Raw genomic sequence first — 24,337 nt, 5'->3', positions numbered from 1 at the left:
TAAAGCTCATGTTTGAGTATCCTTGAATTGTTATGATTTACTTATCGTCATTGAATATATTGAAATGTATATATGTGTTGACTGAATAATTACTAACTATGAATTTTGAAGCTACCACTATCATTTTTAGCGCTGATCACGATCTGTGAAATCGGACTGTAACAAAAAAAAATAACATGATAGTGTATGATATGCGGGTATTTTAGGGTAAATAAATAGGCTTAAAATGATAAATTTATGAGAGCCGAACTATATTATGGGCATAAATCATTTGGTCTAATGTGAGATATTATATGCATCCAAGATATCAAAGTCGGTGTAAATGGCACTCCTAGCACGATTTAGGTACGACCCTCATTCCAGTATTGATCACCATGTATTGCCATAAGTCTGAGCAAATACGAATGGGGAAAATTCGGATTAACGCGAGTGAGGGCGCTTTTATTATATTTAAATGTATTTTACTTAAAAAAAAAATATTAGACTCCATCACTCAAAATATCCCATCTTTTAAATTTTTTAATTATATCTCAATTTTACTAAAACATTAATTTTGGAATTATTTTGATAATTATATCCCAATTGTAGTCGACTATTCAATTTTATTATTATTATTATTATTATTGATAATTTGGGAGGGGGGAGCGCTTGTGGGAAGAATCGCCACGACCTAGCAGTTTGCTGCCTAGCACTTATACCATTTGAGCTAGAGCTCATTGGTCATTTTATTTTTATTTTTTTTGTCAAAGATTGAACTTCATTAAAATGAAGAAAGATATATATACAAATAGAAAATAACTCCTCAACATTAATGAGTAAGCCATTCCAAGGTAAAATGATGAGAACTGCAAAACAGTCATCCACAAGGGCTTTTTAGCCACCAAATGGGTGGCCTAATTAAAATCTAATTTTCGGAAATTGAAAAACTAGATCAAAGATATCAACTAAAACTACTCCAGCATTCTTGACGATGATGTCTGAAATAACAACTCCTCTATTGCTGTTGTAGTCCTAGTGCATCCACCGCCAAGGAACCATCGTTAGGGGTGTGCACGGTTCGGTTCGGTTCGGTTCACCGAATAAGAAAACACAAACTTGCAAGAATCAAATGGCTAGGAGTTCAAATTTACTAAAACTTTTTCTTAATTTTAATTAACTGGAAATTCTTCAACAATTAGTTCTTAATAAAAAGAGCTTCATTCCATACATTTTTATGTTGTAGCAAAATCATTATTACAAATTGTAGTATACAACACAGATTAAAAAACCAAAAAATTCAAAATTAATATACATAAAACCAAAAACAACAGAAAAGAAAAGGAAAAGAATATCTAAGTAAAGCATGTTCATCAATCTCCTCCATCTCAATACCTTCGACAAGCCTATTGTTCTTATAAATATACCATTTAGCAGCTGACTCCATAAACTGAAACGGATGGCGTTGGTGGTCAAGTCGGAAAAAATAGAAGTATGAGAGGGCAGATGAATTTAAGGTTCCATGGTGTGAAAGAGGAGAGAATGGAGAGGAAAGGAGATGAGAAAATAGAAGGAAGAAGGAAAAGAATTAGGGTGGCGGCTAGGTTAGAAAATTAGGGTTAAATCTTAAAGAGGTATTTATAGTATGGGGCACAAATAATGAAAACTACGTCGTATTGTAGTGTATTTTCGGTTTTCGGTTCGGTTCGGTGAACCAAGCCTACAAACCAAATCATCTCTACAAACCGATATTTTTCAAAACTCTACACCAAATCACTCCAATTTAACCGTTTTAACCACTCCATTAATTTTTTCGGTTCTATTTGGTTCGGTTTTTCGATTTGGTTCGGTTTTTGCTCACCCCTAACCATCGTGCCTATGCCACAATTGAAGAAACTAAATCGAAGCAAAAAATAATAAAACAAATAATTTGCCATTAAAATAGGTCTATAGTTACTTTTTTTTTTAAATAAATGTTATTTTATCCACTTATCACTATTAAGTGAATAGTAATGACATTCATCCAACAGTGAAGTAGATAAAATAAATAAACACAAAGTAACTATAGAAACGGCCATAAAAATTAGATTTTGTATATCACCTCCATACTAGATAAATTGAATATGGAAACATTACTAAACAATCAAATATCTCAATATTTATTTAAAATATCGAAAAGTTGATGAAAATATTAATTAATTTTAGATAAAGGACTAATAAAAAATTGAAATAATGTAGTTGAATAATATAGTTGATGAAAAGCACGCTATGAAAAGTTTATTTTTTTTAAAAGTCCATTTCATATATTCCAATGTGTTTTGAATAAACTGAGCCATTATATATAAATTATTTTTGGAATTGCAATTATACATATATTAGGAAGATAATAACATAGGATTAACAAACTTTCTTAATTTTTGTGCATACCAAAATACTTCAATTTTTATTATTTTTTGAAAATGAGTGAATAATTTACCAACTTAATTTATTTAGTTATAATTATAATATTCAACCAATATTGTTTAAATTGCATGATATAGTTTTTATTTTTTTGATATTTTCACTTGTATTGAGTGGATGTTATGTTAAAAAAATAAATATTAATAAAATTATGTCTTTTGGCCTTAATTTTACACCCTCTTCTCAATAATATCCTCATTTGTAGCAATTTCAAGAGACAACAACAAAATTCTAGGTAAGCAAAAAAAGAAACAACAACCCTATATTTAATTTTAGGGGATAACTACATTTAGAAGTGTTATTTGGTGTCTGAAAGTGTTTAAAATAACTTTTAGGACCCTATTAGTTTGAGTATGGTCAATTTCACCCCGTCAAACTTGCAAATTGGTCCATAAACTTCTAAGATATTGCAATTAGTCCAATTTCTGGACTTAGACTACAATCTCTTTGGAGTTTTATAGGTTATTCACAGCTAGTTACGCTTTAACCCTTCAAGTTCTCAGCTATGCACTGATTACACCTACTTAGATTGCACCAAGCAAATAGATAGCTCGACACTCGGACGATTTTCTCTGAAAATTATCATTGGATGCTTCAGTCATTTATCACTTTTTACCTGTCAGAAAAATAGGTGTCTACACTCAGTTTCGACTAACCCGTTGTTTTTCTCCACTTTTTAAGAAGTGATAAAAATCTTGCTTGAAGCATCACATCTAAACTTTGTTCTTCTCGGAAGTCCTTTTTCATTTCAAAGTATGTTGTAAACATTTTAATATAGAACTGCAATAATCATTAAAATTAAGTTATGTTGTATCTGAATTATATCAAATTTATGTATGTTCGTGTTGGGATTTGGTATGTTAAATATCGTGTGAATGATAGTTATTAAATTATAGTTGGATTCGAATGATTGTATTTATATGTTTAGCTTGTGGATTTGCGTTGTCGAAATATATAGCACTACATGCTACTAAAGATTAAAGCTCAGATTTGAGTATCCTTGAATTGTTATGATTTACTTATCGTCATTGAATATATTGAAATGTATATATGTGTTGACTGAATAATTACTAGCTATGAATTTTGAAGCTACCACTATCATTTTTAGCGCTGATCACGATATGTGAAATCGGATTGTAATAAAAAAATAACATGATAGTGTATGATATGAGGGTATTTTAGGGTAAATAAACAGACTTAAAATGATAAATTTATGTGAGTTGAACTATATTATGGACATAACTCATTTGGTCTAATGGAAGATATTATATGCATCCAAGATATCGAAGTCGGTGTAAATGGCACTCCTAGCACGATTTAGGGACAACCCTCATTCCAGTATTGATCACCATGTATTGCCATAAGTCTGAGCAAATACGAATGGGGAAAATTCGGATTACGCGAGTGAGGCCGCTTTTACTATATTTAAATATATTTTACTTAAAAGAAAATAAATATTAAACTCCATCACTCAAAATATCCCATCTTTTAAATTTTTCAATTATATCTCAATTTTACTAAAACATTAATTTTGGAATAATTTTGATAATTATATCCCAATTGTAGTCGACGATTCAATTATATTTTATTTAAAAGTCCATTTCATATATTCCAATGTGTTTTAAATAAACTGAGCCATTATATATAAATTATTTTTGGAATTGAAATTATACATAGTTTAGGAAGATAATAACAAAAAAAAATACGATTAACAAACTTTCTTAATTTTTGTGCATACCAAAATACTTCAATTTTTATTATTTTTTGAAAACGAGTGAATAATTTACCAACTTTATTTACTTATAATTCTAATATTCAACTAATATTGTTTAAAATTGTTTAAATTGCATGATATAGTTTTTACTTTTTGATATTTTCACTTTTATTGAGTGGATATTATGTTAAAAAAATAAATATTGGTAAAATTATGTCTTTTTGCCTTAATTTTACACCCTCTTCTCAGTAAAATCCTCATTTGTAGCAATTTCAAGAGACAACAACAAAATTCTAGGTAAACAAAAAAAGAAACAACAACCCTATATATCACAAACGGTTATACGTAAAATACGTAAAATCACACAATCCTCTACAAAAAGGCCACAAATTACATCCAATCCTTCTCCATTCTCTTCTTTCTTTTTAAAAAGAAAAGTTGAGATATCAAAAAAACATAATCAAGAAAATAAAATCTCTTTTTCTTGAAAACAAAAATGAATCTTAGGTTTTGGTTAGTATTTCTCCTTATTACCATCGCCATGGTGGTGAGGGATGCAACCGCCACCTCGGGCGGCAAAAACTACAGCGGCGGGTTAGTCGGCGATCAAGTCGGCGAGGAGGACGAGATGTTGATGGAGTCGGAAGCGAGCCGCCGGATCTTGGCTTCGGGCAAAAGGTTCCTAAGCTATGCAGCTTTGAAGGCTAATATGACACCATGCAATAAAAGAGGACGTTCTTATTATTCATGCAAACAACAATCTCGTAGAAAGGTTAACCCTTACAAGCGTGCATGCACCGTCATCACTAAATGTTATAGGTTCACCCATTAATTCTATTTATAAGCAAAGTTTGATAATAATAATAATAATATCAAAATATTAATTTGGGAAAAATTAAAAATATTTATGTAATTTTATGTTTGAAAACTGTGTTATGAAATTTGTTGTTTTAGATCATGTTTTTATATTTCTGGGTTTTGCATTTCAAGAAATATTTTGTAATTTCAGGATGTTGTTGTTCTCGTTGTTGTTGTGGGTGGTTGAAATTTATTTTATTCTTAATTTTCAAATGAATTATATAATACAATGTTATTAATTAGTTTTGGGTTCATATCATATTTTATTTCTTTCTTTAATTTTTTTTTATATTATTATGTTTTAATTTTCAGATCTACAACTATATATTTCTTATGTAAATAACATGATTCAAACGGCCATTATTATCATCATGTTAAGCTTGTATTGTTGTTTTAGGTCCTAATTTTTTTTATTAATTACATGTTTATGTTTCTCATATTAAATTCTATTTAAATATTAAAATTATATTTATATTGCAACTAATAGAATGCCACTCCTTTCAATTTAGATTGAATATTGCCATTGTGGCAGTCGGGAAGGGGATATTGATAGCCCCGTTGTCACGTTACATCCGTACCATAGTCACAGTAATTGTTATGTAAGTAAAATTGAGTTTGAATTAAGCCAATGACTATTGTGAAAGAAAATAAAATTTAAGCACCAAAAAGAAATAAATTAAAGTTTTGGTGATTCAAGATTATAGTAGCTTTTGTTTTATTCATTTCCTTGTAAAAAGCTGAAATTAACCATTTGATCCGGTTGTACTTTTAATTCGATTATATTTCAAAAAAAAAACTAAATTTTTAGATTTGGTTCAATTCTACTTTCAAGTAAGAACCAAATTAACCGAATTAAAGAGTTATATTCTTAATTATAAAATAATAATTATTTTCTTATCATAAATACTATAAATTTTAAAAAAAAAATTAATTTTTTATGTTGTTTTATTATTTCTATGCTAAATAAGATCATTGATACGCCATCATCTTTTTAAGGGAGCAAAATCAAATATATTAAAGAATTTTTTAAACACAATATTTCCCTACATTCTAATCTTTAATTGCAGTTCTTTCATCTCTTATTAATTAATTCATATTTTTATTTATAAAGTCTAACTAAAAGCTCTAATATATTTAATTTTGAAAATTCAAGTGAATCACTCTCCAGTAATTTTAATTTTAGTTCTTAATTAGGCAAGTTTGATAAGGTAAGTTAAAATTATTTTATTCCTTTTCACTAATAAATATTTACTTATAATCTAGTAAACAAAATATACTCCATTTTTGAATTAAAAAAAAGATCCATTAGCAACAAAGTTGATAAATGATATGATACTCTTAAACAGTGAGTTTTTAATACTATAATTGAGTCTATAATTAACAAAAATATATATTTAAAAAAAAAAAAAAACCTAACCCAGCCCAACCCTAAAGTTCAATTCGGTTCGATTTTGATTTGGTCCTTAATTTGTTGATTTAGTTGCTTCTATTTGGTTCTAACCGAACCGGCCTATGCATAGCCCTCATACTAACAAATTTTAAAAAAAAAATCCAAACATTAGGGAAGAAACTAGAGGCATTTGAAATGGGTATTCTAGCAGAACCAAAAATTCATCATGAGCATCAAAAAAGGTATTACAGCATTGCTAGCAAAAATACATGAACTTGCAGCGGCCTTAAGAGATCATGCAAACTGCAAATTGAAAATACATGAGAGAAAGAAACACATTTAGAAGCAGCTATAACAAGCTTATCAAGTGCAAGAGAACAAAAATTACCGCAACGAAAGCCAAAGCTTCGTAACGCAAGATCAATAGATAAAGCCTCAGAAGAACCACCATCTCCTTCTCTGACTCCTCTGCATTAAGTGGCAAAATCCCGGTATTTATATCAATTCAGAAGGTTGTGTACAACCAAGCTATAGATCGACAAAGAGTAGTAACTACTAACTAGCAATTAATGGTGTAAGTACGGGAGGAATTTAAATCTGGTGCTGCACTTGTTATCTGAGTGCCTACTTCCGCCAAATGCCATTCAAATGTATGTAATTCTCTCCTATTTCCTTATCCAAGACGATAGATTACAGAAAGTACGCCTCTAAAAATATATAATCTATACATATAAAATTATTTACTTGAGATAGATTACAGAAACTTCTATGAAATATCCAGTCACGGATCGTCCATCATTCTGGTAATATGTAGAAGAAAAATTATAGGGCTACCAGTATCGTCATAATCATATATATATATATATATATTACGCTAGTAATGAGTCATTATGGATCATACATCATACATCAATATACAATAAGCCGTTATTCAACAGCTACAGAAACTGTCTTAAACTAGAAAGAGGCAACACAGATCATTTAATATGTTTGACATGTACTTGCATGTGTCATGGAATGAAAATGCAACTGCAGGTCCTTAAATTGCACAGCCATGCCATAAATAGTCACATCCAAGCACAGCACAACTAAAGAGACCTTCCGAGATACAGGTAAATAGGAGCGTGCATTGGGTTCAAACCAAACCAAAGTGAATCAAAATTTTAATTTTTACAAAGCCAAACCCAACTAATTTTACAAGTTTCAAAATTTTAAGTCGAACCAAACCAATCAACTAAATTCATTTTATAATTTCAAATCAAACTCAATCAAATCTGTCAATTTGGTTCAGTTATTTGTACACTGCTACAGCTAAATGAATAGCATGGCTGCATTAGAAGAGTGCAACTAGTAATAGTATTTCACACAGTAATCTTGATACTTTTACTCAGTTCAAGTCCTTGGGAAATTAACTGAAACGTAAAGAGGGAGAAAATTCGAACCTTTTTGTCCTTATTCTCTGATTGTATTATGATAGGCCGGGAAAGAACTCCATTGTCGCTCTTCCGAATGTATGGCTGCACCTTCTCCTCTAAAAGCTCATTCAACTGTAAAATGTAAATGAATAATTACACAATACTGGTTTTGTGGGGTTTTGAGAAGTCTTAATATGAGAGAAGATGAAATGAGGTTTGGGGCATAGGAATGGAGAAAGAAAAATCAAAACCAAGAATTTAAGTTACATAAAAAATACAGCACTTGTTTATAAGAAAAATATTATCGGAACAGTTGCAAAAATGCTTTTCATGAGTTTATGGATTGATAGAGGTGCATTTGGTTCAAACCGAACATAGAGTTTGTTTTTTAGAACAAAGCCTATTTTCTATCAAAATTAAACTCTCAAACCAGACCAATCAGTTATGATTGATTTTTTTGATTCAGTTTGCACAAAAAGCGAGCTGAAATTCTTTTTACTCCCAAAATCAAACCAAACAGAAGAAATTAAAAAAAAAATTATAATTTCAAACTGAACCAAATTTGTCAGTTCGGCTTAATTATTCAATTTGGTTTGGTTTTCACACACCCCTTTTTGTTTGGTTTTTACACACCCCTACATGGATAAGAGTACAAAAGGCTACTTTATAAGATAATAAAATTCCCTATTTTAGCATCTCCTTTCAAGTATGTATCTAGACATTCCTGGCTTTCCATTTTCCAAAATTGAAAATTTAGAGAAAAACTTAAACAAATCAGCTTCAATCGTGCCTTAGCAAGCATTGTTCTTTAAGTTCTTCAATGAAGATGCACAGAACAGAGCTTCACAAAAATGGTGGCATTCTAAACAATTTTAATTTCCCATAAACCATAACATTAATGTTAAGTAAAACAGTTCTAGAATTTGCAAAATCAAAGCCTATTATGGATAATGGTGGGGAGAGATCTGCACAAAGTAATAGGATTCTGAAACCAACCTTTTCATGGCGCCACTTGGTTTCCCATTGTGCATCCATAATTTTTTCAGCAATTTCTCTTTGAGCATTCAAAAGGACTGTCATCTCATAGAATTTATCTGGATTTTTTAGATCTTCCTCACTCCAGGATGAGGCACTCAATGGAAGCTCCAGATCCTGTCAGCACTGTTGTCAGTTATGTGGCACAGAAACCTAAACATTGAAACGAAAAACGCCGAAACAGACTACATAGAAACTATATATTTTACAAGAATGTGTTATAGATAGAGTTTTCGGAGTTTCAGAAACTGAAACGAAAAGCCATAACATTGAAGTCCCGAAGTTTAGGTGCAATATAAGTTTTAGCCACACATTGTTCAAACAGGAACGAGCAAGACTATCAACAAACTTCTCAACCCTGAAGCATGTATGCACGCATGGAAAGCAAACAATTTATTGTTTTATCAGAGACAGGGGGACTTGACTCAGGCTGTTGACAGTTGCATGCTAAATTTTCCAACACATCTGCCAACATTCAATCAATCCCAGATAATAAATCAACCCCTCCTTATCATTGTTTTGTTATCTTTCAACGAAGGATTTCTAACAATGCTTGGAGCACTCGAACCAGCCACTTCATCCCTGGCTCGGGGAGAGCTCCACATACAACCATAAAATTCGACATATTTTTTGTCAAGTTGCCATTAATCTCATGCCTTGGCAATAAGTAACATAAGCCAAAAGGCCGTTGATCGACTTCAAATTCAGGATACCATCATATTATTTTTCTACTCTTTTATACTTCGGAGTGTTACTTATCTAACATCGTACTGCCTCAGTAAATGGCCAATAAAATTTTCAATACATCCATTATGAACAAACGGAGCTTTCATTGTACTTCCAAAATATTAAGTACTTTGAATTAAACAGAAGAAGCTCTGCCAGACACCTGGCTTCTTATTTGGAAAACTGCAAAGGATATTTTAGAACAGTTATAAGTCTTTTTTAAAACAAAAACGCAGCCCTCTCTTCAATCTTCTTCTAATTTCTTTCTTATATCTTCAATTCATGGATCCCTTTTTCTAATTTTTCTTCTTATTTCATCAATTTAAACACACAAAAAAAAACATATTCACTTAATAATTTCTCTTAAATATATCATTAATGTGTCCTCGTCATGTTTCATGTCTCATTTTTTTAGAAAATACTGTTTGCTGTGGCCATACCCGTTCCCCTATCCTTGTCAGTGCTTCATAGCTTTATGGATGAAGCTGACACAACCACCGAACATATGTCATTGTCCTGTTTACTTCCCTCTTGGAACCAGAAAACAGCATAAAGGAACTCCAATCCAAATCCATTTGAGAATATGTTTATTTTACAAAAATCCATGCTAAGGAAACAAAAAGTAGAGCCTATAAGAGGTAAGAGTTGATGTATTTGTTTAGTTAATCGCTGATCTTAATTGACATAGTGAAATGTGTAGAATAACATGAAAGAATATGAACCAGTAGAAAGAGTGAAAAAAAAATGAAATACTTACACCCCAATTTTGTGGCCGTGGTGGAGGGTTAAATGTCATGACCTCTGCCTCCAGTGCCTTTTTAGCCTTGTAGTATGGGATATTTTTTACAATGACAGGGTCTTCCCTCGCACGGGCAGGATCTATGGAGATTAAAGCCTGTGAATGATAATTAAATAAGAAAAACTAAAAAAAATGGATTGAATATACCAAGTTCGCATAAATAAAATATTCAGAAGCTTGAATGGCAACACAAGAAAAGCAACTATGAATAAGATGAAGTAACAGAAATGAAACGGTTGTCCAAAACCATGCTTCTGTTATTTGTTAGAAGTAGAACTGAAATAAGTTTTACTACCTCAGGTAGTATCAAATATTTAACCTTAGAAAAGCACTATAGTAAAACTTACAAATCGTGAGCCAAATATATGTCACCGACTTCCAAATTAAAAAGAAATAAATAAGACAAGAAAATCGCTTACTTCCTGCAAGTACTCCCATCCAGGTTTACGTTTTGCTACCACATCTCGAAGTTGATCATATCGCGTTGATTCCTAATCCCACAAACAAATTGTTAAAGACAAGTGTACTGCCAATCATGCTTACGAAACCATGATAAAAGAAATGAAATTATGGCTCATAGCTTTACATGGTCCTAAATACAGGAGAAGATATAATAATCAGATAGATTATTGATGTCTAAACAAGCAAAATTATCACGAGATCTGCAAAGAGAATGAGAAGAAATCGCTCAAACATTACAAACGATACTTACTTAGCACAGCCTAAAGTATTTAAAATAATGAACCAAATATGATACTTTTCCTGAAATGAGAAAATGTGAAAAATGGAACATAATCGCATCCTAGATGCAGAATAGAAAAGAAAAACAGCACCAACCTTGTATTGCCACCAAATCTTTTGCTTGATATCATCATCATAGTCAAACCCACCCATAATTTGGGGCAAGGAAAACAACCAAAATGCAGCAATGCTTGGATCTTTCATGCTGTCAACTATGTGCTGAAATAGCCAACATATACAAGATTGTAACATAACATAATTTCAAAATTATAGTAGTATAAATATCAAATGTGCAATTGCTGGTCTAAGTTTCTTTTGATATCCAATAGTTTACTAGAAGAATCAATACTAGTGAGTTTCATTTACTGTGTTATTATCAAACACAGGTGAATTGCTAACATAATGGAAAATTTTAAAATTAACAAGAAACAGAATAACAGTAGACATAAATATAAGATCAACTTTCAATTGGAATTCTGCCAAATTGTAGGTTCTTAACCGAATGGAAATTCAGATTAATGAAAATAATGAGAAGATATGTAGCTGTATCAGTAGAATGACAAACAACAGCATAGTTCTAAGACTGAATTTCTAGTTCTATGTGCGACTCTAACTAGTTGAACCTATTTTCTTTTTTGAAACTCTCTAACAAGCTGAACTTGATTCAGCCCATAACAAACCCAGAAAATGGGACACATACTTGGTTCTTAATCAAACTAAATGAACCAAGCTGAGACCTTTAGATCATCAGCGCTAACTTATTTGTGCAAGGTTAGTTAATAAAATAGCAAAATTGTAAAAACTTTGCCAACCAGGAGTTGCACTGAACCCGCTATCGACAGAAAATCAGTGCATTCTGGCCTACAAGTGTATTGACGAATGTAGCCTCCCACTAATAATTCTTAAACTAGAGACTGCTACAGCACGAATAAGCCCAATGGTTAAGTGAGTGAGTCACAACACAAGTTCTATGCCCCAAGTTTGCTAGTTGCAAGTCCAAGCCAATAAAAAGCTTTTATCAAACCAGACCACAAATTAAAGATTCGTGCTAGAAACAAAACAAAAAAAAACAAACTTGTACTCAGTTTGACAATTTGATCCAATTATTTCAATTTTTCATATTCCTGTCAATTTTATCCAGCTTGTAAAAATTAAATAAAACATAAATTTCATTATTATTGTTATCAAAATATAGGAGAGAGGAATTAAAATGAGTGGATTAAATTTATTTTAATGTGGAAGGTTTGTAAATTCTTCATAGAAGTAGAACACTGATCCACCTTTTTCATAAAATTTCCATAAATTATGTACATTTAAAATCTACAAAGTGCACCTCTCTATTAGTCCATATACCAAAGAAATAAAGCTTGATCACAAGAAGACACAATACTAACCTCATATGGATAGTCCATCTTTTTCAAGACATTATAAGCTTTCCATGGAGGTTCCATGATCTGTGCAAATATATGAGAATGTTAGATGACAGAAAAAAAACTGCAATGTAATGTAACACAATAAAAATGAGGACATTTTCTCCAACTACATGAAGGAAACATGGATGCTTTCAACTGGATCAACTGAATCCACAACACAATGGAACAAGAGGGTCAGCAGTCAGCCAAACAGCAGGCAGCTCCATTTAGAACTTTTTTGCGCCTTGACAGGGCCTAATATACATTTTTTAAGAGGGAAGGTCGGGGCTAAAAGGTATCAAGGAAGGAAGCTAAAAGTTACCACTACTAAAAGGCAATATCATCCTTTACTTTCGAGATGAAAATAAAGGTCTATGGACTAAGTAACGAAGTTACAAATGATTAGAGCTGTGGAAACCAAAGAAAGTTAGAACACTCATACTCGCCCAACCCAATGTATTATCTGATGTTTACCAACAAAGACAAGTGAAGGAAACAATAAGGTTTAATCATCAAAAGAGTGATATAACTGTAGATTATTACTAAAATTTTTGAGCAATATTAATTACTTTATCTTACAGCTTTCTTTTTCAAAGAAAACAATGCATGTTATCTGTAAGTAATGAAGCTTCTCCTTGTCGCTTTACAGAGCCTTTATTATGGAACTAGGAATGAAATAGCAGAGCTTTCTTTTAATAAAGCATCACAAGAGCAGAAATTTAAAGGAACCATTTAAAGCTATAGCCTATAAGCACCAACTCTAAAGACAGAAGAGCCTGAATGTGCTTCATCACTGAACAGTCTGCACTGTTAATATTCCTCTAGCAACAAAAAATTACAAACAGGCACAACATAGTTGATAATAAGTTTGAGATAAAGTTGAAGAAAAATATGTCCAGCTGGTTGATAAGATGTTGCATGGTTTTGCACTTCCGGTTACATTCTCAGACACCAGCACTCAAGAGGATGACACTAATATTGAAGGGGCAAAGGGGTAAAAAAGGAAACATATCTACTAGGACTTAGAGTCCACAAAATGAAGGTGCATGCTTGCTATTTGATATGTTAACTGCACTCAATGTTACGCATGCATCTCACTGAAAAAAGTAGCACTATCAGACAAAGCAAAAGTTGCAAAACTAGTTCGATGAAACAAATAAAAAAAGGGGAAAGAAGTGTAAATTAACTCACATCATCTGCAGAGATCCTGAATGGTAATTTGTCTTTGCATTCATGACAGCCCATCACACCCTAAAACATTAGTAGAAATTGCAACTTAGGATCACAACCAAACAATTCATGTTCAGAAAACTTTAAGCCGCTAGCAAAGACAGACTGCTAATAATGCAGGAAAACAAGTCACAAGAAGATTACAACATCTTTTTACACTATGTCAATTCAGGGCTATAGTGTAATGGTGCATATATCTAACATTTGTAGATGATCCCAGAGCGGAAAACCTTTTACTATCAAGACGTTAGCAGATAAATTTTATTAGAACTATGAAGGCACCATTACTGATGCACAAGGATAGTAAGAATGTCTTAAATGCGAGAAAGGGAATTTTTGTTTTCACCGTTCCATCGCAGGTTGGACAGTCTTTAGATGGCAAAGGCATGCTTATATCTATACTGGATGGAAGGTGCACTAGCTCGGCCCGATTGTTGGTAATAGCTTCAGCAACACATTCAGCTGTTGCCTTCTCTCCACTACAAAAGGTGGATGAAAAAAGTGTGGATTAGAGAATTACTAGAAAATATGAGTTCGTAGAAAATTAAAGTAGCTATGAGAGTTTAATGGACCAAATAAAAATCAGAAAACCAATCGTCAGTCTCGAACTTCAAAAGTCACATGAACCTTTTTGAAGATTCATGTGCTCAATCTGCCTAATTGTCAATTTGCTGTTCTGGCACTGAATCACTATTTCATTGATTAAATTAGTCCATACCAATTTTTCTCTAGCTCTCTCCTTTTCTCCTAGTTGAATCTACATTCTACACCATTTTCCGTGAAGGCAAATCAATAGGCCTATTTGAAAATGTTTGGACAATGTAAGAATACCTGTATCAGCCCATCCTAACAGATATCACCTCCAATTTCCAGCAACTGCATTGATTCATATCCAGTCCCTTCCTGAATTTATCGATTCCATCTTGACAGTCTTATCTCAGTTACACCTAATGTATTGTTCACCATCCAACTCTGACTTCCATAAAGTATAGCCTACTTATTCTATTATCAATGTAATCCTTCAGCCTAATTAACATCTTTAAAAATATATAACGCTAGCTAAAAGAACGACTATGCTAGAGCACCGCTTTTCCATTCAAGTATACTTTCCACTAGAGCTGTTAGTGTTGCACAGGCATAATTTTATTGCATAAAACAAAAAAATAGGACTCTATGGCGTTACTCTATTTAATGTTAATATTTAGCCTAGCCAACACCTCATAGCAAAACAGTACCATAAAACAAAAAAACCATGCGACATCATATAATATCAAGTGACCACAACTAGTACAATGAATACTTTGCATTACTATTAAGCTTCAAATGAAGTTACTACATGGATTTATTATGAGGGAAACAAAGAAAAGAATTTGGAAACAAAAACAAGAAAAAAAATACCCAAATTTACAGAATAGGCCACTATAGTCCCACAAAAGAAGTGGGCTTTAAAAACAAAACTCTAGAGACAAATTTAAATTCAATAATTTTAAAAAAATTGCATACTCTCAGGCTGCATTATATAACCCCTTCACATAGTTAGCAGAGAATATCTAATTCTTGATAAATAAAATTAGAGGTATTACCACCATAAGCATTTATATCTCAAAAAAAAAAAATTATTCTGTCAAAGGTTTTTCAGCACATTTAATCCTTAGGACTCTTTATCTTGGAGAACTTTGTAGCAGTAAGCTACCTCTGCAAGGTGTAATTTTTCACTTGGTACTGCACCTTCCCTGATCCTCTGCACATAGTACACCGCAATGCCTGCCATCCGCTACAAGTACGACAATTCCTGCATCACACAAACCAATATCTTTTCAGAAAAGTACTCAATACCAGTAAACATATGGAGTTATTTTGCTACATTCACAATGATTATTAACAATGAGGTATATATAGTATAGCTTATACATTTAATTCAAAATTTTCTAGTATTTCGAGTATCAATAATTCACCAAAACTTTGCAAGAAGTGTGTTATTTTCCATTTGAAACTGTGTGATTTAATACCCCTTAAGGAAATAAATTAAAAGGCGCTGCATAAAGAAAGAATTCCATTGCACGTATAAAGAAACCATGTAAAGCAGGCTCAGGAGAAAATGAATCAATCTAGCTCATGGTACAAAATAGCCATCCGTCAAACATTCCCATGAAACCTCAATAATAATTCTACAAAGAATTTGAGCTTAAATGTTAAACATAAAGCATAAAACATTTGAAGCACCGCCAATATCCTTTTAGATAAAGTAACACCATAATTTAAGTTTGAGAAAAACAGAAAACACTGCTCTAACACTTTTTACAAAATATTCTCCACCAAAATCTTTTCGTGGAAGAAGAAAGCCTACACTGGTTTGTCATCTTAAAAGATGACATGACAACCCAACACTCAAAAGTAAACATAACAGAATGGCAAGCGCCAAGTCATGAGATATGAGTGAAATAACCGATCAACCCAAAAACTCAACCTGTTAGGTAAAACTTCAGCTATCATTTTATTATTTCTAACATAATCTCACGCAAATATCTATTGAACTGAAACCGTAAACAAACACAAACTCGTCTTATCTTGTTCTCAAATACTTGATTAAACAAATGAGGTGGCCAAAAATCAAACTTTAGACTTTTTCGATCATAGAGACTTTGATATCATGTCAAATAACCAATCAACTCAAAAATTCAAACTCTTAAGTGAACATTCAACTATGGATTTATTATTTCTAACTGTTAAAAAAACCACTATAAAGACTATAAAGTAAGTTGGTAATGACAAGAAAGGACACGCACCTTTGACATATCACCTTCTTTCCAAGTTCGAAAGCAATATCATAGGTCCCAAGAGTAGCTACAGCCTACAATCAATAAAGGAATTTGTTTAGTTGTTGAGTGGTGCTAAAGTTTAAGTCTATGTGTTTCCATAAACCAATTGGATATTTAGAAGAAAACTCAAGCAAACAGAACTGTGCAATTTAGATGGCAAATAAGAAAAATCTTTCAGGTTCTGATTAAGTATTGAAAGAACCAATACTACATATCCCAAAGATCCAAAGCACAAACAACCCCCCCCCCCCCCCCCAGCTAACAATTAAACATCTAGTGTTAACTGTTTAACCAATTGAAAAGGCTAAAAAAAACCAAGGTTATCCAACCTACAAAATTGGAATCAACACAAATAATATTGTTGTATAAAGTAAATGACTCAGAACCTGGTGAATTATTTAATTGAGCGATATATAAAATTCAATTAGCTAATAAGTTATGGAACTTTGAAACGCAATCAGAAAAATCTAGAGTTAGAATGCAACTTGACACATAAAGTATCTTATTTAACCATTAACACATTAATATCAAAAATCTAAGGAACAAAGATTTGAACATGGACATCAATCAAACTTCACAGAAGCAAATAATGACCCCCATAATCAAAAGACAAGCACGCCATTTTACATTTCAAAGCAAGCATATAACTTGTCAGCACGCGTAACTGAAATTGATCACAAGGGTAACAAATATCAACAATCAAATTAGAAACTGCAAGCAAATAAGTATCTAAACTGTAAATCAAATATATGACAAGTATACGTAAAAAAAAGCAAAAAAAATCAAATTGTTCAAAATTTACATGTTAACAGTAGAAAAAGGACTAAAACCAGAGTAACCGATTAAACCTAAAATGAATTACAAAGAACTGAGAGTGAACTACTAGCAGTTCTCAAAAGAACGACTATGGGAATGATTAAATAAGAAGAAAGTTCTCTTTTTTATAGTGATGAGGAGTGAGGACTCATCCCCCAAGCCGAAGCTCAGTATCACTGTCAAATCACGGGATGTGGACCGTCCGCAAGACTACATACCTAGCGATTCCAGACTATACTGGCCAACAGTCCAGTCTCAACCACACCATTTATTAGAAAGGGCGAAGAACCCATGAGCATGGTGCCCAGATGGTTGAGTGGTCAGGACCAAACCCGTGCGAGCAAAAAAAGTTCCCTTTTCTTTTCTTACAAACGGAATTGTTATATAAATACTAGAATTTGGAATATGTTTAAACACAAATGACAAAATTGATCACCCATAACTGAAAAACAAACAACCACTCAGACATTTCAAAATAAGCATTAAAAGCTAAAATTTACACCAAAAATTATCAGAAAAAGTAGCAAAAATCAACAAACAACTAGAAAAAGCAAGAAAACAAGTGTCCAAACAAACCCAATTAAACATGATATGGATAATAATGAAAAATAAGAAGGTGAGTGCTTACAAAGACAGAGAGATAAGAGAGCTTGGAAATGAGTTGAGGAACACCAAAGCCGCGAGGAGCGGAGCCGGCAATGTCAAAAGCAAGAGTGAAGGGAAGCAAAACTACTTTGATTGGGAATTCGAAAATGTCAATCACTTGCTGCCCATACTGAGAAGTGAAATTCTTGTACTGTTTGTCTGTGAATTGCTTCACACTCTTCACCAGACGCTCCGTTCCTCTTGACATTGTTGGTAGTACGGCATTAAGCCGCTGAGGAACACCGAGAGTGGGAGGGAGAAGATAAAATGGAGTAATTTGGATAGAGACTGTATATAATATGTACAATGATAAAGGTTCATTTTGCCCCCTCAATTTTTACATAGAATACCAATTAGCACAAGTTTATAGTTCTAGCCTTCTAGGTAAAAGCATTCGCAATTGATTCATTCACAATTTGATTAATTTGTTTTACTTGACCTCACAGACTGAGGTGGCAGAAAATAATTAGATTATTACATATAAGTTGGAGTCCAAATAGCAGAAAGATTATAATTTATTTAGAATTAAAGAAGTTAAAAATGATAAAATATTTATTTTAAAAATGTATTTGTCTGAAACATCTACTTTGATGGTATTTTTGGCTAAGGAGAAATTGAAAAATCTCTTTTTATTAGAGAAGCAGAAGCCAGGGAGAAAGTCGCGAGGAATATTCTCATCCCTTTACAGGAGAGATTCTTAGATAGACTCAGTCCACCACGTTATCCGTAGACTAAACCTATAACATAATGACACGTCATTAAAATGATGGCAATCTTGTAAATTTGTTTATTACTTATTTACACATTTGAATAGTAATATTACAAAATTGCCATTATTTTAATGATGTGTCATTATGTTATAGGCTTAGTCCACGGATGACGTGGTGGACTAAGTCTACCTAAGAATTTTTCCCCTTTACAGAGATAAAAAGGATCGCATTTAAATTTTAAAACAAATTAAAAGGATAAAATAAATTTTTATCTATATATAAACTATTTATAAAATGGTAAAGAATTGATTTGATTCCAACCTTGTTTATTAGAATTAAATAATTTATTTTCTGTCATTTTAATCAATTGCAAACAACCATCTCAATTTTTAGGTCAATTAAAAAGGAAAACTCTTTATCTATAAGTCAATTAAAAATATAATTGGAGCATTTTTTTCATCTTTGTACCTGTTCAAATTATATGACTTACCAATGAGTTGAACAGTAAACTGTTAGATCGTAGGTTCGATTCCTTACAAACGCTATCTTTTCTTTAAATGATCAAAAAATTTATATAATTTTATCTTTAACTGACCAAAAATAAAGAGTACTCCCTCCGTTCCGTTTAAGAAGTCTCATATTCTATTTTGGGATGTCCCATTTAAAAAGTCTCATTATTATTTTGGAATACTTTTCCATTAAATACCCCATTTTACCCTTATTTTAGTTATCTTAAAAGAGTTTTATAGAAAATTTTACTATCATTAATAGAGGCAAAACATGAAAAAACATGAAAAAACAAGAATAATTAATGTTTTTTTAATTTGTGTGTAAAGTCAAATGGGACTTAGTGGGACGGAGGGAGTATTATTTAATTGATAATTCAAACAGGGCATAAATTTAAAAACCGGGTTGACCTTTAATTGTATATAAAAGCTCTAGATAAACTCTAACTTATTATTTAAACTTGCACAAGCACTTAAACGTATTATTGAGTCATCTATACCCTTGAAAATAAAAAATTAGATCACAGAGCTGTTCAGACTGACACTGTTTTAGGTGAGTAGCGAGGCTATGGAATCCATTTTCTTTTTCAACACCCAAATTAGATCACAGAGCTGTTCAGACTGACACTGTTTTAGGTGATTCAATTACATCAAGCTTAGGTCTTTCTCATGCCTATACTTTGGTACTGCATCTAACCTGTTTGATAAATTGTCCAAATGAGTTTAATTTCATGAACTTTACATGTTCTCATTAGCCCATAAATAATTCACAATTGTAAATTTTGATTCTTGCTAACTGAATTGCATTGTCATTTGTCATTGTAATCATTCTTGTTTGTGTTGCAAATATATGCATATACATATGTGGAGAGCATGCAATGCAATGCTGGGCTACTCATGCATTTCTGATCTCACTAATTTTACACTATTGAGCAGCCATTAATGTCTGAGACTAAGTGGCTGTGCATTATTAGGGACCAATTTGGGAACACCACTTACTGCTTATATGTGCTTTCAGGCTTCACATTGACCATGTGTTCTTGTTGTGTTGTCGTTCGCTATTTCTCCGATCTACAGAGTTGATTCGCTATTGAAAATGTACTGTATGCATGATTACAACTGAATGGTATGGAACTTATGAGATGTATGTCAAGATTAATTGGATAATTGATTTGAAAATAAGTAGCTGCCTGTGCATGCAATTTTATAAGATAGTAGTTTTCAGTTTCCTGACTATATATTCTCGTTGATTAATATGTAATATGAAAGTATCAAGAGCAACGCAACTAAAAATGTTGCACAGATTTTCTTTTTGCTAACGTTGGATATTAAATGTATCTATCTTCTAATAAATACAAGTGAATAACCATGTGGATTTATAAGGTGTTAACCCTTTTTTTAGTATTCTTAAAAAAATCTCGTCGGTTTGTAGCTATGTTAAGTGCAGACTTTCTATGCTCTTTAACTTGCTTATGAATAATTTTAAACATTCAAGAGCCTTACTTGTTACTGTCACCCTTATTTCCTGTTGATGTCTACATAACTGCTTCGTAAATATTTATGACGATGTTTGGGAACATGAATGCCAAATGAGTTATGAATATGCTAGTTGGACTAGATCTGTTGTGTAACTGTTTTGGTTATCTTGTGAAAATGGTGCATATATGAGAAATACAAGTTAATTTCATAAAATAGTTACTAATATGCAGCTTTTATTTTGGATGATTTTCAGGTCCATTGATTGAGATGTAATTTTCTGGTAATTTCTCATTTCTCTAGTTTCTGAGCTGGCATAGTCATTGAAACTGTTACAAAATTAAGATTTCAGTGATGAATATCATGAAATCATCCCCAAGCAATTACGAAATCCGTGTCCTCAAATCTGCAATTGCTTCTAGATTTCTACTTTTAGCACTTATTCTCCTATGGCGCAGTCTCCTTCACCCCTATGACACTTCCTCTCCCTTAAACCCTAAATGTCTCTCCTCAAACTCCACTACCAATCATCATTATAAGGATCATCAAAGTATTCAATTTCCACAAATTGCCTCTGCGATCGAGGACAGCATCGTTTGGGATAGCATCTACTTCGTTCGCATTGCTGAATGTAGTTATGAGTATGAGCAGTCCTATGCATTCTTGCCTCTCCTTCCCATTTTTATGTCTCTTTTATCCCGTACAGGTAATTACTTTATATGCCTCTTATACAAAAAGTTGAAGTGATAATATTAGTTAGTTTGTTATGTGGAATTTAAATTTATATTTTACAGTTTTCGCCCCACTGGTTCCTCTTATTGGACTTAGGGCTGTGCTGGCATTAGCTGGATATGTGGTTAATAATATTGCATTTGTGCTTGCTGCGCTCTATCTTTATAGGTATGATGCTAATTTATATTTTTAGTGATTCATTTTTTTTACGATTCCTTTTTAATACTCCTGATTTATGCATTTTCTTTACTTTGTTGTTCAACAGGCTTTCTGTCACAATTTTAAGGGATCCAGAAGCTGCACTACGGGCTTCTATTTTGTTTTGCTTCAATCCAGCTTCTGTTTTTTATTCATCAATGTATGTAATCTCATTTTCTTACTCTGAGGATTTATTCAAGTTTATGAGTATTATGATTGTCGCTTCTTCTTTTTCGATCAAATGTGATTGTTGCTTATGTTGTTGCAGATATACAGAGAGTTTCTATTCGCTATTCTCTTTTGGAGGATTGTACCACGTACTATCTGGTGCAAATAACATAGCTGTTCTTTCGTTTGCTCTCTCTGGTTGTGCAAGGTCTAATGGAGTGCTTAATGCTGGTTATTTCTGTTTTCAGACAATGCATCGAGTTTATCATGATGTGTTTGTGAAAAGACGTGCTTCTGTAAGTTTATGCTTTCCTATCTATCACGCAGTTCTATCTGGTTCAACTGTTGTTAGTTATATGGTGATGTTTTGATTGGGTCTCTGTTCTAAATTTTAAGTTATAATATGCAAATATTTACTTAATTTAGTCTTGAACATCTCTAGTTCAGAATGATACTTTTATCGGCATTTGCAAATGTAGCCTGTTTTCATAAAGTTAAGCTTCTTCTTAATTACCAATATAGTTCTTGCAAAGTAGGATTTACTCTCCATTAATGCATAAGGATAAACATGTATCCTTAGCTTGTTTCTTATTTTTATGCCAGTTGGCTATACAGGGAATAATACTTGGAGCATTGCGGGTTGTTTGTATATTTCTTCCATTTATTGCCTTTCAAGCATATGGGTACCGCAATATATGTCATGGACGTGCCCCGGAAGAAATGAAGCCTTGGTGCAAATCCAAAATACCTTTTTTTTACAGTTATGTTCAGAGTCACTACTGGTATGTCTGACTTGAACTACCGATAATAAAAACTCATTCTTTTATTTCTCTATGGTTTTGATGTCTATTTAATCCGTAGTTTTAAATTCTCATTCTTAGTATACTGATTTTCTATATAACTCGGGTGGATTTGATGGTTCTGTAGCTGATAAGTGGTAACATGCTTGAACCTTTTTCTTTTTAGCCAAGTGTTATTATTGATTTTTAACAATCCAACAGTGGTGTGACAGTGGTTTATTTGCTGGTTATCATGCTTTAATTGTCTTTTTCTTTTCCTTTTCTTTTAAACAGTTTGAATTCTTAATTTGTTTTTCTTACATTTTTGGCCCTTTTTCATCTTAGGGGAGTAGGTTTCTTGAGATACTTTCAGTGGAAACAGTTGCCAAACTTTCTGCTTGCATCTCCGATACTGTCTTTGGCGCTTTGCTCTATTATCCATTATGTGAGGTTGCAACCTGGTATTTTTTTCTCCCTGGGTTTTGGAGCTCTTAGTTCGGGAAAGAGGTCCAGAGATTCATTTTCTTCTCATTCAGTCTCAGGACCAAATAAAACTCGCTCTAAGGATTTGTCCACTGAAACACAAGGTACTAAAAACTGTAAAGTATCATTAGATCAATCTTAACTCTCTTTTTTCAGAATGCACTTTATCAGTCGCGAGTAGCTCTTTTTGAAATCAACTTTTGAATTATAAAAGACCGAATTTAGTTGTACAGAGTTAGTTAGTTGGTAGAGTGTAGGTAAGTGTGTTTTTATTTATGACTTTTGGGGCATCTTTTCTGCTTGTTACAGGAAATCACAATCTTAGAGAAAGGAAACAAACAGTTAAAGAAGATAATTATGATGTAATCCATGAAGAACAACAATTATTCGAGAAGCCGGATAGCTTTCATATATTCATCATTCCATGTATTTTACACTTGGGATTCATGGCAGCCACAGCATTCTTCGTCATGCACGTGCAGGTTTAGACTCGTTCTTTCTTGTTCATTTGCATAATGTTCCTCGATATGCTGAGAAATATGAAATTTCCTGATCAAACTTTGGAAAAGCTATAATCAGTAGCCACTAGCCATTATTTAAAATTTTATAGCAGGTGTTTATTTTCTGATATTTTGAACTTTAATTACAAGAAATTAAATGTATTCAACTCATCTCTACATATGAATTATACTTTCGTTTCTAAGCCACTTTTTTCATGTTTGCTAATTTACAGGTTGCGACGCGTTTCTTGTCAGCCAGTCCTCCCCTTTATTGGTTTGCATCATATTTGATGATGTCCGGTGGTACTAGTAAAAGATGGGCGTACATGATTTGGGTATACTCGGCAGCTTACATCCTTCTTGGCAGTCTGCTATTTTCAAACTTCTATCCTTTCACTTGAGCTTATTAATGGTGTTTTCTTGTTAATCAAGATGATAGTTTCTCCTGCTAACGAGATCTTTTCCATGCTCCAAAGTAAATTTGACGCCGAATGGGGTGTGTATTTGGTTTTAACTGAACTGAACCAAATCAAAAATTTCATACTCGAGAAAGCTAGCTTATTATACATATACGTGCAGTTCATAAGGAACGTGCTATGAAAATCCTTGCTGCATTTTGATATTTGGTCAAGAAAAGATGAGCAGCTCTCTGTAATTGTCCCCTGGGCCCTGCACACCTGTAATTTGGAGCTCAGTGTATTTCTCATCCTCGTGGTAATAGGCACATAAAAAGTCTTTTATTGTAATAA

At 32.6% G+C, this 24,337-nt stretch overlaps 3 protein-coding genes across 7 annotated transcripts; 2 read left to right on the top strand and 1 right to left on the bottom strand.

Moving 5' to 3' along the window:
- Positions 1–4,560: 4,560 nt before the first annotated feature.
- LOC126669655 (protein RALF-like 4) lies at positions 4,561–5,118 on the top strand. The gene has a single exon (XM_050363178.2). It carries the CDS (start codon positions 4,647–4,649, stop codon positions 4,980–4,982), a length of 336 nt encoding a protein of 111 aa, XP_050219135.1. The 5' UTR covers positions 4,561–4,646; the 3' UTR covers positions 4,983–5,118.
- A 1,448-nt stretch (positions 5,119–6,566) lies between these two features.
- On the bottom strand, positions 6,567–18,309 carry LOC126669543 (uncharacterized). The gene is made up of 13 exons (XM_050363033.2): positions 18,020–18,309; positions 16,543–16,607; positions 15,450–15,548; positions 14,103–14,235; positions 13,718–13,777; positions 12,509–12,568; positions 11,211–11,333; positions 10,793–10,864; positions 10,332–10,469; positions 8,810–8,965; positions 7,841–7,945; positions 6,787–6,866; positions 6,567–6,701 (listed from the first exon to the last, which is right to left on the bottom strand). The coding sequence occupies exons 1-12, from the start codon at positions 18,242–18,244 to the stop codon at positions 6,834–6,836; spliced, it is 1,269 nt and encodes a 422-aa protein (XP_050218990.1). The 5' UTR covers positions 18,245–18,309; the 3' UTR covers positions 6,567–6,701; positions 6,787–6,833.
- A 1,395-nt stretch (positions 18,310–19,704) lies between these two features.
- Positions 19,705–24,337, top strand: LOC126670207 (uncharacterized). Of its 5 annotated transcripts, XM_050363879.2 has the most exons (10): positions 19,705–19,935; positions 20,271–20,378; positions 20,985–21,434; positions 21,523–21,628; positions 21,726–21,818; positions 21,927–22,122; positions 22,430–22,608; positions 22,951–23,192; positions 23,398–23,570; positions 23,822–24,337. In XM_050363879.2, the coding sequence occupies exons 3-10, from the start codon at positions 21,083–21,085 to the stop codon at positions 23,987–23,989; spliced, it is 1,509 nt and encodes a 502-aa protein (XP_050219836.1). In that variant the 5' UTR covers positions 19,705–19,935; positions 20,271–20,378; positions 20,985–21,082; the 3' UTR covers positions 23,990–24,337. The 5 variants fall into 5 exon arrangements, with proteins under 5 accessions (XP_050219836.1, XP_050219837.1, XP_050219839.1 ...); XM_050363880.2 differs by lacking the exon at positions 20,271–20,378 and having other exon boundaries at positions 19,705–19,888; XM_050363882.2 differs by lacking the exon at positions 20,271–20,378 and having other exon boundaries at positions 22,442–22,608.

The sequence above is a fragment of the Mercurialis annua genome, linkage group LG2, assembly GCF_937616625.2.
Source record: "Mercurialis annua linkage group LG2, ddMerAnnu1.2, whole genome shotgun sequence".
In the NCBI taxonomy this organism is placed as follows: domain Eukaryota; kingdom Viridiplantae; phylum Streptophyta; class Magnoliopsida; order Malpighiales; family Euphorbiaceae; genus Mercurialis; species Mercurialis annua.
This window is presented reverse-complemented; position numbering and strand designations above follow the sequence as displayed.